This window comes from Dermacentor silvarum, chromosome 9, assembly GCF_013339745.2.
Source record: "Dermacentor silvarum isolate Dsil-2018 chromosome 9, BIME_Dsil_1.4, whole genome shotgun sequence".
Taxonomy (NCBI): domain Eukaryota; kingdom Metazoa; phylum Arthropoda; class Arachnida; order Ixodida; family Ixodidae; genus Dermacentor; species Dermacentor silvarum.
Window position 1 is genome coordinate 135516158 of NC_051162.1, and position 12972 is coordinate 135529129.

The 12972-nt window shown below is 47.5% G+C and overlaps 1 protein-coding gene across 2 annotated transcripts in view; it reads left to right on the top strand.

Moving 5' to 3' along the window:
• Positions 1-663: 663 nt before the first annotated feature.
• LOC119464418 (aldehyde dehydrogenase 1A1-like) overlaps positions 664-12972 on the top strand; it is a 117406-nt gene continuing 105097 nt past the window's right edge. For both annotated transcript variants that reach the window (XM_049656533.1, XM_049656532.1), the window contains exon 1: positions 664-840. Coding sequence is in view for 1 of the 2 variants with exons in the window: in XM_049656532.1 (XP_049512489.1) it covers positions 832-840 (9 nt within the window). In the remaining variant the exon portion in view is untranslated. The remainder of the gene's footprint in view (positions 841-12972) is intronic.

Below are 12972 nucleotides of genomic sequence, written 5' to 3' on the forward strand. Positions count from 1 at the left end.
GTGCAGGAAGGAAAATTCTTTATCGGATGAGCGTTGGACGGTGTACAGTCCCAGCGGAAAAAGATTATCTCAAGTGACTGGTGGCCGGATCGGCAAAATCGCGATACGCGGTTCCCGAGCGCGCAGATAGCGAGAGTGCCAGGCACATTCCATTTTCCAAAGTAGGGATGGACGGCAGAAACTGAGCCATCTTAAAGCCCGAATTTCGAAAGCTAGCTATCACATGCCTCACTTTTCGGCCAAGCTATGCGCCAACGAGGCTGCACACGTGAGCCAATTTATTTATTTTTTATGTGCGGGCATTATTAGCCATGGTAGTTCCTTTATCGCAGCGTCGTTGCGAAACCTCGTTAGCGCAAAGCTTGGCCGAAAAGTGAGGCGTATGATAGCTTTGGAAATTCGGGCTTTGCGGTGGAATCGGTTTCTGCCGGCCACCCCTGCTTTGGAAAATAGAATGTGCCTGGCACTCTCGCTATCGGCGCGCTCGGGAACAACAGCAGCGCCGCGTATCGAGATTTTGCCGCTCCAGCCATCAGTCTCTCGAGATAATCTTTTTCCGCTGAGACTGTATGAACAGACGTGAGCGGCCTTGTCTCGAACGCGGGAACACCTGCTTCCGGGGCTCTCCGGAGTCAGCCAGCGACGTCTACCGGTAGGTGCTGGGCCCGTTTCCTACGGTAGACGTCGGACCCAGCAGCTAGCGTTAGACGTCGCTGGCTGGCTTCGGAGAGCCCCGGAAGCCGCCGTTCCCTCGTTCTAGACAAGGCTGCTCACGTCTGTACTACTTACGCCTTTGTCGCGCCCAATACCACGGTTCTTCTGGCTTCAACAATGAGCGGAGTAAGTAGATCTTTACACTTGCTCACCACTTACGTTTTTCAGATAAAGGATTTGCGCTCGCAATGTCGTCACCGTACTCCTCGTTCACTGCGTTATACATGTGCTGCTTTAACTATTTTCTCGGTCCGCGACGATAGATCGCCGAGCGTTTAACCCATTGCGCCACAAACGCATTTGCAGAGAGCTACACAGACGCGCCTTATATATCTAACACTCCTCCGTGTACCCGCGCTCTTGCTCGGGGCGGTGCCGCCGCCTACGAGCAGAAAGAGAAGTACTGCATTATGACACTAACGCGCACCGACAGTGAACGCTTCGGTGGTCTCAGCACTACGACGCCTCGATGCCAGCATTCGAAGGGACGCTGGCATCAAGAAGCACTTTCACCGTACTCAGCACAGCGGAGCGTGGCCTCCGCAATTAGCTCTGAAAATGTTTCTGAAGTTGATCGCGGAGGCTGCAATTACGACGCGCTGTACGCGCTGATTTGACTCGGTGACGATTCAGTTACGTGCTTTGTCTTGCGCGTTGTATTAGTGTGTCAGTTACGTGCTTCGTCTTTCGCGTTGTGCTAGCGTGTGCAGCGTAGTGCAGCTTCCATATGCACGACGGTTTTTGCGGAGGAGGCCAGCTTCTCCTCTATGTAACGCCTTCGATTCACACGATGAGTGGATGAAGTGTACGGCACTGCCAGCACAGGCAGTACATTGGTTTTTGAGATTTTTCGCGCGTGCAAATTTGCCTGAAGGATTCCTGTAGGCATAACTTGGACAACCTTACGGAGGTGGAAGAAATCATGAGCCATTCCACTCTGTCAAGGTGGATGACCAGCGAAGCTGTTTAAAACCCGACACGGAGGTGACACATAATTTTGAACAAAGGTACCAACATATTTATTAAGGCGAAATACTTACATGTCTCATGGTGAGGTCTCCATTTCAAGGATATTTCAAAACCGCGTTGTCATCACAAATTGGTCCACTTAGGTTAAGAGGCGATAATGCGCACAAAACCGAGATTAATTAGAGGGAAGAATGATTAAGGGGGCAAGTGAACTGAAGTGAGAACTGGTATACAGAGAGGTGAATGAGGTTAAGAGTCTAATGATGATGAACTTTCTGAGGACAACGCCGTTTTATGCGTTGAAGCAGAAAATTAACTGGAACGCCCACGCATTTCGTCAGACACTTTGAAGGTTAATATCTCGAAACTGGTTCAGTCTTGAGAATTCGTTCCAAGTGGATACTCCTTGCGAACTCAGCGGCTATAATTCGTAGATTGAAAAATGTGCCACAAAATAATTAATTAAAAAGTTAATTAGCCTAATTATGTTAATTATTCAATTAGGCGTTTTGATTTCTCGTGGAAGTAGTGGCCACCTCATCGAGTAGTTTAGATGAAGGATTAGAATTGTGCTATCTGCCACAGGCAATTTTTAAAAACTTGGTCCAGTTAAAATGAAACATCCTGTATATAGCGGTCTCACAATTGCTGATAAGCAGTCCTAGTTATTTTCCTCCACTGTGAGTCAAAAAGTTACTGATGAATACTTGAACTCTCGCAGCCCATTCATACGTATTTACTCGAATTTAGGCCGACTCCCCCAGTTCGAAGCCAGAAAAAAAATTACCTCGAATGAAGGCCTAACAAAAAAGCGAGGACAGCATTCGCAGTATGAAACAGCATTTATTAAATATGAACATGCCGAGCTCATTCTACGTCACCATCGCTGCTAGCCTCGTCGCTATCTTGCATCTTCAAACAGTGCACTATATTCAGTACCATCAAGCGCATTAGAGATGCTGCCCTTTTTGAAGGAGCGTTTTAAAAAGATATCTGTTTTTGGTGCAAAGTTAAAAACTGTAAACTTCGTGCTTGTATAATAAAAAAAGAACACTTTTCGACCATTAAAGAATGTCACAGTTTCGCCCTAAGGGACGAAGCAATGAATGCGATAGCAACACAGCAATGTCATACGAAGTAAGGTGAGCGGCTTTGGTAGCAATATGAATTGTAGTAAACATGAGCTGATTAAGTAAGCAGGTGTGCTGCGGCGTAAGTAGACCGACATGAAGAGAGACTCGATGACCACGAGAAGGCGCGTGTGAAACGGTGGTGTTGATGAGAAGCGCTTCCCGTGGGCAGCGCGTGCGAAGGGACACACCTGTAGCGCTGCACTGCCGATCCGGGCAGCATTGCATGTGTAGCGTGCGTTGGAAAATGTGGCCCGACTATTATGAACTGAATGAACAAGCGTGGTGTGAGCGCGCACGAACACGAACAGATCACACTGAATGACTGCAGACAACGACTGTCAAAACGCTGGCAGCAAGCGCATATACGCCGCAGCGGGCGAAGGTACCTGCGGTCTATCGCTTCAACGGAAACTGAGCGGCGAATGCACGGCGCATAAAGGTCAGAGCCGTGTGGAGATAAGAGACGGTGCGAGCGAGCGACGAGCGCGGTTGTTGGCAGAGTAGAAGTGCGCCCCCCCCCCCCCCCCCCCGCTCCCTCCGGCGCTCGCTTCCCGCTTCCTTGCTTGCGCGTGGAAGATTGAGTGCGTTCGCTCTCCGTGACAGCGTGCGTCCCCGCACGCTTCCGCTCGGGCATACGGCGCGCGGCGAAGATTTTATCTATACGGAACCTCACGGCGACGGCGACGACGACGGCAGAAATCCGGTGGAAGTGTCCATATAATTGCTATCGCAATAAAAGCATCTCCCGTGGCCCCCTCCAACGACGGACGTTTTTCTGATGGATGCCTAAGTCCCGCCCGGCTTGAATTTTTGACGATGCATCTACGGCTCGCACAACTAGGTATTCTTTAGAAAGCGGCACTCTAGTGGCATCACATGTGTGGTGCCATTACAATAACGCCACGCCGCGCGCCGCTGCTACACCATACCGATACGACACAGGTCAAAATGGCGACGTCCCTCGTGTACTTCAGTTGGTTACTGGCGCGGCTAGTAGCGGCTGCGATACTGACTTCTCTAGATGGCGCTAACTATGCACCATATTTATCAGTTTCAGTTAACAACTGGCGCGTTTTTTAAAATCCTCGTATCTAAGCCGACCCTAGAGTTTCGTATATGATTATTTGAAAAAGAACTATCGGCCTCGATTCGAATAAATAGGTAGTTTCGTCCATATCATCAGTCGTTCTTCGAAATTAATTTTATTCTGAGCTTCCCTCACTTCAAAAACTTGTCCATCCCTTATTCCCCTGTACGGCTTCATTTGTAGTCTTCCCGTGAGCGCCCAATGCGAGACGTCCCACTTACCTTTGGTTCCCAACGAGTCCTAATTGTACCTTTGACTTCAAGCAAACAACCGCATTTTCATTACACTTTTTCGCATACCCCGGAGCACCTCGTTGTAACACTCTGTGTTTCATTATGTCTGCATTTTTCTTCATCTTTGCTATGATCTATACCAAGAGAGAGCAGGCCGAATGAGACGCAAATCCTGTTCCCTGAGTCTATATTGTTAATGCACCTGTCGCTTTGGCCGACGTACGACTTGCCGAAGTTTAACGGCACCTGGTATACTACAGAAAAAGTGTAGCGTTCCCTGTCGTTTATTAGACAGCCGGCTTCGCTGTGCGCAGCTGGCGCTTCAAATCGGTTCCTGACATGCAAGCATAACTGCGAAAGCTTATTTGGTGCAGTAAACGCTGTGTTGATACCCTATATTATAAAGAGCGGCGACATTTTTAATCCACGCGAAAAGTTATGGACTTACGGGAACGGTGTAATTTTATTTGATCATTCATCTTTTTTGCGACTGCTCGTTACAATTCATTTTACAATGGTAATAATTCTGCTGGAAGCAGCGCCTATTTTATTCTACTGAGGTATCTAGCGGAGCCCAGCTATCTGATCCCGAAAGCTGGTTTCGAGTGTGTGGATGCAAGATCTGAGTAGGGAGGAGTGCAAAAAAAAGTAGACAATAATTATGAATCATGTATATCCAAGTTACGAAGAGCATTCTTTTCAGATGAAAATAAATTTAATGTACAACAAACAGGCCACGCCCGCGAAGTTCGGGAGTGGGCGCCATTATGCGTTGCGCCCAGGTGCGCACGAACACTGAGAATTATTCCCTCACTCCCCGCGGTCATTTATGACGCAGTGCATGTGATTGTGTCTCTGTGTGTATGTATGTGACTGTGATTGTGCCCGCCATTCTGAAATAGCAACATTTGCTGAATGTCTTATGGTGTTACTGTGTCCGTAATAATCTTAATTCAGTCAGTCATGGATCCACCAACTCACCCAGCTTTCAGTTCGTATGTTTTATAATCTTAATAGTTTGCTAATCAGGTGCTGTTACTTTTACATCTCACTGTAACAAATACCACGAAAAAAATTCACCGACGATTACGATACTATCTAATGCGAAATTTGAGCGCAGCTGCGTACGCGTTTTCATTGCGCTATATATTGACTGGCGCGGACAATCTGTTGTCTCGTGTGGCACATTCCAAATGGAGCGAAGTGTGGCGCGACTACCTCGCTAATCGGGAGATCGCGAGAGGCAGCGCGTGGGTGACGCGTGGGCGCGATTCACAGCAGCCGCCGCAGACCGACCTCCGCTCATGCAGCGCTTTTTTTCCATATATGTTATCAGTAATGTGATCGGTGAACAAACGAAGCACGCTACTCTGGCGCCATCTGGTTGCCAGTGTCGCCGCAGAGCCCGTCTTGTGCTTCACAACGCTTTCCTTCTCACGCTTTCGCCATACCCTCCTCCTCCTCCTCTTTCCTGCTGGCGCGCTCATCGCTGTCGCCGTTTTCATCCGCGCTCCGCGTTCGCTCTTTTACCCTTCTCTGTGCTCGTTAACTCGGCTACGAGGGACGCCAAGGGACGGTGCTGACGCTTGCCGCAATAACGGCCGCCTAAGAGCTGTGCTCTAAAACACAAGAAAGCGCACTGAAGAGTCGGGATGCTGTCTTGAGGAACCTGCTCCATTCAGCGCCAGAGAAATTTTAAAAGACTTTTTTTTTCATTGAAGATTGCCTTGAATGAAGTTAGGCCACCTATTTTAGCCTGTGCTACGTTCAGGATCGGCCTACATTTTTAGACTGCACTGGTATTGTTTTTTTTTCGCTGTCAGGTGGCGCTTCTAATAGATGTCGACGGCATAGATAGACGACTGGAAAACTGCGAATTAGGGCTTGACTTATCCTGCATGCGTAATGGAGAAATGGTGCATCAGAATGTTCCTGGACTGATGTATGCGGACGACACAGTGCTACTAGCGGACAATACAAGAGGTTTACAGACACTTGCGAATATCTGTGGCAACACTGCGACAAATCTAGTTCTTAAGTTTAGCACAGAGAAATAGGGAATTATGATCTTTAATGAAGAGACGAACAATTACGTGGTGTCAGTTCAACAACAAGTCATTAGTCAAGCAATATAACTACCTAGGCGTATACATAAACGAAGGGAAGACTCAAGCACCCACCAAGATAATATGAAAATAAAGGAGAAGCGGAATGCAGCAATAATGAAACACAGAGCACTTTGAGGCTGCAATAAATATGATATGGCACGTAGAATCTGGAAAGGAGTAATGGTGCCAGCGCTAACGTTCGCAAATGCCATTCTATGCTTCAAATCGGATATCTTGTCGGGGTTGAAGGTAACCAAATTTCGGTAAGCCGGTTGTCTTTGGGAGCCCACGGTAAAACCAAAAATGATACAGTGCAGGGTGACATAGGATATGCCTCTTTTGAAGTCGGAGAAGCACAGAGCAAAATTAGTTTGAAGAAAGACTCAGGAACATGGATGAAAATAAATGGGCGGCTAAAGTGCACGTCTATGTATCTGAAAAGCGTGGACATAGAATGGAGGAAGAGGTCAAGGAAGTTGGCAACCAAGCACAGGATAATTCAAACTGGAAATAGAAAACTAGGAGTCATCAGAAAGAAAGGGAGAAGAATAGGGTCAGTGAATTAGAAGCAAAGAATGGATAGAAAAAGGACAATGGATATTTACAAGAATGAGAAGAAAGAAATTAGAAGGAAAAATCTGTAAGACAACACAAAGAGCAGTACCTTGCTATTTGAGGCTCGAGCCGGTAGCCTAAGGACCAAAACATACCAGAGCAAATATTCAGAACTAGATGAGGCATGTGTATGCTGCCGCAAAGACTCGGAGACCACTGAACACATCCTAATTGCCTTGTGTTTTCCACGGCTCATTACAAGACTTCATTATAAGTGAACAAAATGACAAGACTTTTTTGTGCGCTCTGTACTTGTAACTTAGTTGGTTTTTTGTTAAATAGCATTCGCTCCGTTATACAGGGTGTTTCAGCGAACACTTTCAAAATTTATTTAAGGTTGCCTGTGGCAGATAGCCCGATTCTAGTTAATGAGCTGTTCTACTCGAAGAGGCGGACATTACTTACACAAAAAATTGAAATGCATAATCGACTAATTAACAAAAATTCACTAATTCAGTTTTTAACTAATTACCTGATGGCCCATATTGCAATTTACAAGTTGTAGCCGTGGAGTTCGCAAGTCGGATCCATGTGGAACGAATTCTCGGGATGACACCAGTTTCGAGGTATCAATTCCTGAACTTTGCGGAGAAATGTATTGGCGTTCCAGCTAACGTTGTCCCGTTCTGATGTCGAAAACCTCCGAGCGGCCCCCAGAGGCTCCGGCAACAGTCACCAACGCCGCACGTGTTTTGTGCGAACGCGGGCAAAACGCCGATGGCGTCGACAACAGTTCTGCGTGTTGCCGGTGCTGCTGCATGTCCAAGTTTATACAGCTGATAAAGCTACTATCATTACTGCGTATAGCTATCTACAAATTTGCTATCGCAATTGATGCTTCGCCATTCGGGTAAAACGGCGACAAATTTTTATATAAATACACATTTGATGCCGCAGCTAAACGTCGCCTCCCCTCCCTCCCTCTTGTCCTCCCACGGCCTTTCGTGCGACGGAAGAAGCCGCGTTTGCTCTATATATGTGGTGATTGTAAAAGAGGAAAGGGACGCTTAATTCTGTAGCCCTTCAGGGAACACGGCGCAGAACGCGCGTTTGCTCTCCATCGCGCATTCGCTCCCCGTGATAGCGCTCGTCCCACGAGCGCTTTCACTCACACATAAAGCATACGGCGCGCGGCGAGGATTTCATCGCCGTTTGACGTCATACGGAACCTCACGGCGACGCCGACGGCAGAAATCCGCTTTGAGTGTCGATTCGCAATAAAACGGTACTGTCAACAGTGGCTCGTCAAATGCATGCAACGCTTTGGAGAAATTTCATTGGTGAAACCCACACCCCTAATACGTCTCTCCATAACATGCCCTTCACTGACGCCAAATCTGCCCTTCACTGATGCCACCTGCAGTAGTGGGCAAAGCGCCAAGAGACAGGGAAGGACAAGAAGAAAGAAGTGCACGTGTACCCACCGTCCCCGCTCGATAGCCAGGTCCCACCGCCGTGCTTTTCAGGATCCAGCTGCCATCAATAAACGTCGCCAGTTCCCCTTCAAGACACGTGACAATATAAACTAGGTTCAGCACTTTGCCACAAAACCGCGGAAACAAAGCTCGCGCTTCGGATAACGCACGTAAAGAGCGAGAAAATGAGTATTTAGTAATAATCCCGAACAGAAGTAATTAACTTACCGACTATAAACTTTGCCCTCACATCGCCACTTACGTGCGCCCTTATCCTACAGAAATCACATACGCCTTCAAATAGGTAAAAGAGAAAAAAAAGCCGCAGTTTCGCTCGAAAGGAGATGCATCGATTGTGATAGCAAATTAGTAGACAGCTATAAGAATGAAGGATATTACTTTTATCTGCCGTATAAGCTTGCAGACATTCGCTTACTAGTTAAAATAACAAGCACAGTCTCACGCGTACACAGGTAAACATCAACATATCTCACTCGATGACCGCGCAAGCTCGTTGACAAAACGCTAGAGTTAGAAGCACTGCAGCAGCAGCGAGGGAATTGACCTTCGAGCTGCCTCTCGCTTCAACGCGAACTAAAGCGTCGAAAGCGGAGTGCATACGAATCTACCATGCAGCACTCGGCGCATTTTGTCCACAACGTAGATCGCTTGAAGATGAGGCCCGCACGACCGCGCACTTTGTCCACATCACAGATCGCTTAGAAGATACGGCAGGCCGCGCCTACGCAGCAGCTCCGGAATAGAACACTCCCCCTCCCCCACCTACCACCATCGCTCCCTTCCCCCGGTGCCTCGCGCGCGACGAAATACGGCGCGCTTCCTCTCCGCTTTCTTTCCTTCCGCGCGCGAGATTGAAGCCGTGATCGTCGGCTGACCCTCGCAAGCTTTTACTCGCACATACAGCATGCGGCGCGCGGCGACGATGTTATCGTGCTTGGACTTTACACGGAGCCTCACGGCGGCGTCGACGGCGACAACGACGGCAGATATGCGCCCGGATTTCCCATATATTGTTATTGCAATAAGGCAATCACGTATCGTATGCAGTAGGTGAGAGCACGCGCGGTGAAGGCAATGAGCGGAGCGACGGTTGCAGGCTAATAACGCGTAGCTATCTTTGCGGTTCCTTTGGTATGGTGTTTCGCTCCACGTTGTATCATTTGTACCTAATGAAAGCGGCTTAACTGGGACGTGACAGGAGAATGTCGAGAGACGAAACCACAATAAGAGATAACATATAAACAAGTAGTCATGGCCTCAGGTAGTTGGTATATGTATATAGCTTCAACAAAGACGCGTCGACGCCAGCTGCACTAACAGCTAACATGAGTTTTATAGTGGGAACAAGAACTTACTTCACTCACTTGAGAGTGGCAAGGCAGTGGACTGTATTTATTCGAGACCTTCGTATTTATGGCTATATCTATTATTAATTCTATTATAATTAGTAATAGTAGCAGCCGCAGCAACAGTATAGTACATATAGCGGTAGTCATAAGAAGCCAACAATGATATGCTTATTAAAAAAATCACAGCATATCCACGGGGTGAATGATGATGAGTGGGCGAAGCTCCGGAGGGAATCATCGGATCTCCTGCTTAAGGGGACGCTAGCACAAACGCGTTAGAAACGTGCAGTACTCTCTAGTAAGGGGGAGCGGCCACAGCGTCTTACGCAGCCATTTACACATGCCGGAACGTGCACCGCGTTTGCCGACGCCATCACATGACTGCTGAGAGAGTATACCCCCCGTATTCATAAACGCTCCTCGACTTGAACTTGACTTGCCCTTGCTTTGGGCAGCGCGTTCGAAACGCGTTGAAGGTAAGGCGGAGAGGCCACAGCGTCTTACACCAGCTTCTTACACGGGCCGTAACGCACTAGCACAAACGCGTTAGAAACGCGCTAGAAACGCGGCCTTTCGTTAATGTTGGGTATTTATTGCCATCGTGGTGCGTCTGTCCATGTCCGCTTCGTGGCGTAGTGGGCTAACGCCGCGCGCTCGGAAGCGAGGGGTCCCTGGTTCGATTCCGCGCTACGGACACAACTTCGGAAGTTTTTTTTTCTCATTTTTCTCAGACTGTGCACACTACTGGTTACACACTACTACTACGACGACGGGGACGGAACGGGTGCCGCTATAAGGAGCTTCGCCCCTAAAATCGGGCCCCTCAGTTCACTTTCTTCTCGTTCACTACATAGTGGTAGTAGTAATTTAAGCATATGTGCAAACACGCGCGATTTCGCGAAAGTTTGCGTTTTCCACGAAAATTCAGTGCTACTATTTGTTCGGAGAGCGGTAAAAATTGTATCTCCCGAACGCAGGCATCACTTCCGAGCGCCGGCTTCCAATTTACGTTAGCGGTCAGTCTTAAAATTCAAGGAACGTGTACAGAAGTTTAAAGCAGCTGCAAGCCTTGCACCCAAAACGCGTTCATAACAATCGCTTAAGCTGGCAGATCGAGATTCTGCCCCTAATGGAGTTTTAATTGCGACAAATGCGTCTTGCTTCGTGAATCACAATCGTGCAACTCCGGTGCTGCGTGTGATTGCGTAACCGCGTCTAGCCCTCTGAGAACTGATTTCAACCCAGCTGCCCAAGGTACGCTCCGAGCAGTAAATATTTGCTACGTACAAGTCCTACCCGATAATTAGTCTCGGGGACAACCACGGGAAGTGTGAACGTCACCCACAGAGAAAGAGGACTGCGAATGCGGCTGGCTGCCAGTGACACCACGAAAACACCACCCGTTAAACTTGGCCGAGGTGACAAAGGGTCTCATGAGCTGCGACCAGCTTTGTTTAACCGCGCACGCGCTGGTGCGCACTGTCGCAACATTACGCAGAAGAGGAATCACGTGGGTCGTGGAGTTAGCCACTGCCTCCTCCTTACTGACCTCTCCTTTTATCTGCTTGATCTCTCCCGCTGTAAAAAAATTGTACAGATCCAACACAGGTTTTGGAATCCGTGTTAAGTGAAGCTAAAGTGAAGCAGGCAATTAAATCCTGTACAAGCAACAGCGATGCGCACAGTCTCTAGTTGGTCGGGATTTCTTGTAACGTGCTCACCCAAAAAACGACAGCTGCAAAAGGAATTTTTGTTAAGAGTTTCCGCGTAACAGAATTACGTTATCTCGTATATTCGAAATACGATGCAATGCTATTATGTCTGTAGGTTCTGTGTGAGTCGTACTTTAAGAATTTTCTGACACATTTCAGTCTGATGATGATAAGTGGTTCTTGAGGGAAAGGGAAAGGTTGGCGCTATCTTCTGCAGCCCTTGAGGGAGCACGGCTCAGCGCCAGATTTCAGTCTGAGAAATTTAATTAGTTCAAAAACGCACTTGCGCCAGGTGGAGGGCCCAAAAACAAGCGGCAGCTGAAAGGCCTTGTGTTTGAGTTTGCACGCAACAGAATTGTCTTTTCTCGTATATTAGAATTACAATCCGATGCTATCATGTGTGCAGGTTGTGTGTAAGACGCACTTTACGAATTGTCTGACGCACTTTGATGAATTCAGTTACTCCATTAACACGCTTGCGCTAGGGGGAGGGCCTACAAAAATGAGGATGTATCGGGTGATGTAACGGGTTTATGCAGCCGATAAAACTACTATCCCTACTCCGTATAGCTCTCCACTAATTTTCTATCGCAATTGATGCTTCGCCTTTCGGGCGAAACTGCGACATTTTTTTTATCCTATATATATGCAGCGTGTAATTCTAAGCAACGTTTGTTTATTCAGCACTACATTGTGCAATTACTATGTTTAAGCACTACACCGCTCACAAAGCAATGTCGAAGTGAGGACACCAAATAAGGCGGAGGCACAATGTGAGACGTCTACAGAGCTATGTCACGTAGGCGAAGGCGATGTAGAACGCTTGTTCAGAGACGATGGTGTATGCACATAGTAGTACTGCGCACATCTAGCTACATTTAAGCATCATGTATGTGTCACAGTGGCACATAGCGTTCTAGTGCTTGTGTTGTCGTGCCTCCTCTGTCCCTGTCTCAAGTTTGCCCTATTGTTCCTGACCATTCTGGAAGATAGCCCAGGAGCCGGAACACACCGTGTGCCACTGGGTGTGTGCGACTGGGTGAAATCAATGAAAATCAAGTAAATAAAGGAATCAATTCAATATTATGCCGCCGTTTCATTAACCGGTCGTGCTGCTTTGGAAGTGCCTGTGATTTGACATTATTTGTTTAGGTTTTAGGCAGCAATTAAATTTTTTGTTACGAAGAACAGGAAGTGTGTGTACTCACAAGGTTTGGTCTGTCAGTGTTCAAAGAATTTATAAGCCCATCCACTGGTACTACTGGCCTTCGGCGCATGTATAACCTTCGTATATATAAATTTACGAACACATCCACCGAGATGCTGACCAACTCAGCAGCAAACAGCAGACACGCCAAACCAGGGAACGTGCAAGTTCTAGCTTTGTTTCTCCAGAAAACTCTGTATTGTTACGGGGCTAAAAGCTGCGCTATAGGCAGCTTGACTGGGTCCCGAAGACCCTCACATTGGCAGCGTACAATGGTCACTTAAACAATACAATTGAGAAAATAAAACAGCATGCTGTACTTAGAATTAACACTGTACCGACCATGTTTGTTATATAAAATTATTCCAATGTAACACAGCGAATATAAATTCATTATTATAGTGTCAAC